The sequence below is a fragment of the Bombina bombina genome, unplaced genomic scaffold, assembly GCF_027579735.1.
Source record: "Bombina bombina isolate aBomBom1 unplaced genomic scaffold, aBomBom1.pri scaffold_890, whole genome shotgun sequence".
Taxonomy (NCBI): Eukaryota; Metazoa; Chordata; class Amphibia; order Anura; family Bombinatoridae; genus Bombina; species Bombina bombina.
Window position 1 is genome coordinate 37,445 of NW_026511541.1, and position 6,441 is coordinate 43,885.

General features: G+C 41.7%; 1 protein-coding gene across 1 annotated transcript in view; it reads right to left on the reverse strand.

Annotated features, from left to right (window-relative positions):
* Window positions 1–699: 699 nt before the first annotated feature.
* The window catches only part of LOC128643791 (tight junction protein ZO-2), a gene marked incomplete at its 5' end in the record, with an annotated part of 102,545 nt that continues 96,803 nt past the window's right edge, over window positions 700–6,441 (reverse strand). Inside the window, one exon of the mRNA XM_053696604.1 lies at window positions 700–1,012. Coding sequence (XP_053552579.1) covers window positions 715–1,012 — 298 coding nt within the window. The remainder of the gene's footprint in view (window positions 1,013–6,441) is intronic.

Here is a 6,441-nt window from a genome sequence, read left to right on the forward strand (position 1 = left end):
GCCCCTCCTGGTAGGAATGTATATCCCATACGTCACTAGCTCATGGACTCTTGCTAATTACATGAAAGAAATTAGTGATAAAAGTAAATTGGAAATTTGTTTAAAATTAAATTCTCTATCTGAATCATGAAAGCTTATTTTGGACTAGACTGTCCCTTTAAGCTCACCTGAAGCTTGCTGAAGGGTGGTGTGTTTCTACAATTGTGCATCATTAAAAGGATGATAATTTACTTGGTCTGTAAGGTATTTATATCAGGTTCTACACATTTCTAATGTTTTGATATATATGGACAGTGACTTAAAGGGACATTAAACACTAAATACATGCTAGATAGAATGATGCATTCAAAGAAAAGATTAGTCCACGAATAACATGTAGATGTATTTTTTAAAGTTTAATTAGTTGTTTAAAAAGTGACAAAATAAGTGTAAAGTTTTAGTGTCTATAAAACACTGGGAGCTGCCCTGTTGTAACTTGTGTTACCTTCTCTGCTGTGGCCAATTGGGGACCGTTATAAATAGGTCACTGGAGTGTGCAGCCAATGGTTGTGCTGGATTTAACAGTGTTCTGCACTTCCATTTCTAACAGGAACTGAAAAGCTCACAATTTCAGAATGGAATTACAGGCAAAGAGGACAAAATAAATAATGAAAGTATATTGCAGAGTTGTTTTATATTTACAATTTATTATTTTATATTACCATCTCAAAGTGTTTAATGTCCCTTTAATATAAAATAATGAATCCCCTTTGAACCCCTAGTTCTGACCAATCCTACCACAGTACTGGTGTGTAAGCAATTGGCAGATCTGAAGCTAACTTCACCTTCTCGAAGCAGCACCCGTTCATAAGACGGGAACTTTGTGCTGACCACAGCTATAGTTGACAGATCCTCACGACTCTTCCTTGCATTCTTTTTAGCCCCTGAACGCTGTGCCCGGTTTTTCCAGAAGTCTGCTCTGTCCCCAGCTGTACCTCGCTGAGCATTCTGTACACTGGCTAGTTGGTCGGCTCTAAAAGACAGAAAATAATGCAAAAGTTTGAGGACTATAGAAAATAGGTCAGTATTAGAGAGGACTCGAGAAGCAGAGGATCAATAGTCTAAAGACCAAGTAAACATCTTGTGTGTATATATATATATATATATATATACATACACACACACACACATACAAGATTTGTCTGCAGTCTTGCAATAAATTAATATACTACATGAGTGTGAAAAGTGTGTATACATTAACTTTTCTTGCTGCAATTGTTTAAAAATGTTTATAATCCATAAATACAAAGAGAAGCAATCTGCCATGAATGAATAGCTTGTTCTATGGCTTGGTTACCACCTGAAAGTAGCTTATTTTAGCCCAATTGTGCTTTTCAGAGGAGAACTTTCCTGAAGTATATCAGTCTGATTCTGCCTAACAAGGCCAGTCGAGCCCCAAAATACCAGGCAATTCTCCTCTGAACAAGGAAAATATTAACAAGATAATTACTTTCAAAAGGGACAGCAAACACAGTGTAATTACATTTGTGTTGTACTGTTAAAGAACATCATATCAGCCATGTCTAAACATTTTTAAAAACAAACATCTTGTTTGCTGCAATTGTTTTTTCAGTAGACAAATCCACCCACCACTTGCCTTATTTAGAAGAGCTAATCCAGGCTAGAGTCTACAGACAAATGTTAGTATAAAGTGCATTGTTTTGCAGGTGTTCAGGGTTAGCCTTGAGAAGTAATGTGTACTTCCAGCTCTGAAAATTAGAAACTCCACAATTTTTCAGAGCTAACATACATAAAACAAGGGAAAAATAAATTATAAAAAGTTGTTTTAGTATGCATAACACAGCCTAATTTGCAATACTCTTATTGTCTGTTTTAAATTTGTGCCTTATTGTCCTCAGCAGTAGACCGCGAAAAGCCAGAAAACTTAAGTTTCAGTGTTAAAATTACAGGAAAAGTGAACAAAATAAATAATGAAAGTATATTGCAAAGTTGTCTTTTTTAACTACACATAATTTAACATTTTATAATACAATCTCCTACTATTTAATATCCCTTTTAATTACAGCAAACATGGTGCATCTTTTGTCAACCTCTCTTACTCAGTGACGTGCGGTGAGGTCAGAGGCTAGTGAGGCAGTGGCTATAATACGCACGAGAAGCACATATATGAACCCAATAGAGGTAGATTAAATTTACTATTAAATTAGCAAGTTTTACGAGGATTAGTATTCTTTACAACACACACATACAGGTAAGAAAACAGAATTTATGCTTACCTGATAAATTACTTTCTCCAACGGTGTGTCCGGTCCACGGCGTCATCCTTACTTGTGGGATATTCTCTTCCCCAACAGGAAATGGCAAAGAGCCCAGCAAAGCTGGTCATATGATCCCTCCTAGGCTCCGCCTACCCCAGTCATTCGACCGACGTACAGGAGGAAATATGCATAGGAGAAACCATATGATACCGTGGTGACTGTAGTTAGAGAAAATAATTCATCAGACCTGATTAAAAAAACCAGGGCGGGCCGTGGACCGGACACACCGTTGGAGAAAGTAATTTATCAAGTAAGCATAAATTCTGTTTTCTCCAACATAGGTGTGTCCGGTCCCCGGCGTCATCCTTAATTGTGGGAACCAATACCAAAGCTTTAGGACACGGATGAAGGGAGGGAGCAAATCAGGTCACCTAAATGGAAGGCACCACGGCTTGCAAAACCTTTCTCCCAAAAATAGCCTCTGAAGAAGCAAAAGTATCAAATTTGTAAAATTTGGCAAAAGTGTGCAGTGAAGACCAAGTCGCTGCCTTACATATCTGGTCAACAGAAGCCTCGTTCTTGAAGGCCCATGTGGAAGCCACAGCCCTAGTGGAGTGAGCTGTGATTCTTTCAGGAGGCTGCCGTCCGGCAGTCTCATAAGCCAAACGGATAATGCTTTTAAGCCAAAAAGAAAGAGCGGTAGAAGTTGCTTTTTGACCTGTCCTTTTACCAGAATAAACAACAAACAAAGAAGAAGTTTGTCTGAAATCTTTAGTGGCCTCTAAATAGAATTTTAGAGCACGGACTACGTCCAAATTGTGTAACAAACGTTCCTTCTTTGAAACTGGATTCGGGCACAAAGAAGGTACAACTATCTCCTGGTTAATATTCTTGTTGGAAACAACTTTCGGAAGAAAACCAGGCTTAGTACGCAAAACCACCTTATCTGCATGGAACACCAGATAGGGCGGAGAACACTGCAGAGCAGATAACTCAGAAACTCTTCTAGCAGAAGAAATTGCAACCAAAAACAAAACTTTCCAAGATAATAACTTAATATCTACGGAATGTAAGGGTTCAAACGGAACCCCTTGAAGAACTGAAAGAACTAGATTAAGACTCCAGGGAGGAGTCAAAGGTCTGTAAACAGGCTTGATTCTAACCAGAGCCTGAACAAACGCTTGAACGTCTGGCACAGCTGCCAGCTTTTTGTGAAGTAAAACAGATAACGCAGAAATCTGTCCCTTCAGAGAACTTGCAGATAATCCCTTCTCCAAACCCTCTTGTAGAAAGGATAAAATCCTAGGAATTTTTATCTTGTTCCATGGGAATCCTTTAGATTCACACCAATAGATATATTTTTTCCATATCTTATGGTAAATTTTTCTAGTTACAGGCTTTCTAGCCTGAATCAGAGTATCTATTACAGAATCTGAAAACCCACGCTTTGATAAAATCAAGCGTTCAATCTCCAAGCAGTCAGTTGGAGAGAAACCAGATTCGGATGTTCGAATGGACCTTGAACAAGAAGGTCCTGTCTCAAAGGTAGCTTCCATGGTGGAGCCGATGACATATTCACCAGGTCTGCATACCAAGTCCTGCGTGGCCATGCAGGAGCTATCAAGATCCCCGAAGCCCTCTCCTGGCTGATCCTGGCTACCAGCCTGGGAATGAGAGGAAACGGTGGGAAAACATAAGCTAGGTTGAAGGTCCAAGGTGCTACTAGTGCATCTACTAGAGTCGCCTTGGGATCCCTGGATCTGGACCCGTAACAAGGAACCTTGAAGTTCTGACGAGACGCCATCAGATCCATGTCTGGAATGCCCCATAATTGAGTTATTTGGGCAAAGATTTCTGGGTGGAGTTCCCACTCCCCCGGATGGAATGTCTGACGACTCAGAAAATCCGCTTCCCAATTTTCCACTCCTGGGATGTGGATTGCAGACAAGTGGCAGGAGTGATCCTCCGCCCATTGAATTATCTTGGTCACTTCCTCCATCGCCAGGGAACTCCTTGTTCCCCCCTGATGGTTGATATATGCAACTGTCGTCATGTTGTCTGATTGAAACCTTATGAATTTGGCCTTTGCTAGATGAGGCCAAGCTTTGAGAGCATTGAATATCGCTCTCAGTTCCAGAATGTTTATCGGGAGAAGAGATTCTTCCCGAGACCATAGACCCTGAGCTTTCAGGGGTTCCCAGACCGCGCCCCAGCCCACCAGACTGGCGTCGGTCGTGACAATGACCCACTCTGGTCTGCGGAAGCTCATTCCCTGTGACAGGTTGTCCAGGATTAGCCACCAACGGAGTGAATCTCTGGTCCTTTGATCTACTTGAATCGTCGGAGACAAGTCTGTATAATTCCCATTCCACTGTCTGAGCATGCACAGTTGTAATGGTCTTAGATGAATTTGTGCAAAAGGAACTATGTCCATTGCTGCAACCATCAATCCTTTTACTTCCATGCACTGCGCTATGGAAGGACGAAGAACAGAATGAAGAACTTGACAAGAGCTTAGAAGTTTTGATTTTCTGACCTCTGTCAGAAAAATTCTCATTTCTAAGGAGTCTATTATTGTTCCCAAGAAGGGAACTCTTGTTGACGGGGAAAGAGAACTTTTTTCTATGTTTACTTTCCATCCGTGAGATCTGAGAAAGGCTAGGACGATGTCCGTATGAGCCTTTGCTTTTGACAGGGACGACGCTTGAATCAGGATGTCGTCCAAGTACGGTACTACTGCAATGCCCCTTGGTCTTAGAACCGCTAGAAGGGACCCTAGTACCTTTGTGAAAATTCTCGGAGCAGTGGCTAATCCGAATGGAAGTGCCACAAACTGGTAATGCTTGTCCAGAAAAGCGAACCTTAGGAACTGATGATGTTCCTTGTGGATAGGAATATGGAGGTACGCATCCTTTAAATCCACTGTGGTCATAAATTGACCTTCCTGGATGGTAGGAAGGATCGTTCGAATGGTTTCCATTTTGAACGATGGAACCCTGAGAAATTTGTTTAGGATCTTGAGATCTAGAATTGGTCTGAACGTTCCCTCTTTTTTGGGAACTATGAACAGGTTGGAGTAAAACCCCATCCCTTGTTCTCTTATTGGAACTGGATGAATTACTCCCATCCTTAACAGGTCTTCTACACAATGTAAGAATGCCTGTCTTTTTATTTGGTTTGAAGATAATTGAGACCTGTGGAACCTTCCCCTTGGGGCTAGTTCCTTGAATTCCAGGAGATAACCTTGAGAAACTATTTCTAGTGCCCAAGGATCCTGAACATCTCTTGCCCAGGCCTGAGCAAAGAGAGAAAGTCTGCCCCCCACCAGATCCGGTCCCGGATCGGGGGCCATCCCTTCATGCTGTTTTGGTAGCAGTGGCAGGCTTCTTGGCCTGCTTACACTTGTTCCAGCCTTGCATCGGTCTCCAGGCTGGTTTGGATTGAGAAGTATTACCCTCTTGCTTAGAGGATGTAGAAGTAGAGGCTGGTCCGTTTCTGCGAAAGGGACGAAAATTAGGCTTATTTCTAGCCTTAAAAGACCTATCCTGAGGAAGGGCGTGGCCCTTTCCTCCGGTGATGTCTGAAATAATCTCTTTCAAATCAGGACCAAACAGTGTTTTGCCCTTGAAAGGGATGTTAAGCAATTTTGTCTTGGAAGACACATCCGCTGACCAAGACTTTAGCCAGAGCGCTCTGCGCGCCACGATAGCAAACCCTGAATTTTTCGCCGCTAATCTCACTAATTGCAAAGCGGCATCTAGAATAAAAGAGTTAGCCAATTTAAGTGCATGAACTCTGTCCATAATCTCCTCATACGAAGATTCTTTATCGAGCGACTTTTCTAGTTCTTCGAACCAGAAACACGCTGCCGTAGTGACAGGAACAATGCATGAAATTGGTTGAAGAAGGTAACCTTGCTGAACAAACATTTTTTTTAAGCAAACCCTCTAATTTTTTATCCATAGGATCTTTAAAAGCACAACTATCTTCTATGGGAATAGTAGTGCGTTTGTTTAGAGTAGAGACCGCCCCCTCGACCTTAGGGACTGTCTGCCATAAGTCCTTTCTGGGGTCGACTATAGGAAATAATTTCTTAAATATAGGGGGAGGCACAAAATGTATGCCGGGCCTTTCCCATTCCTTGTTTACTATGTCCGCCACCCGCTTGGGTATAGGAAAAACA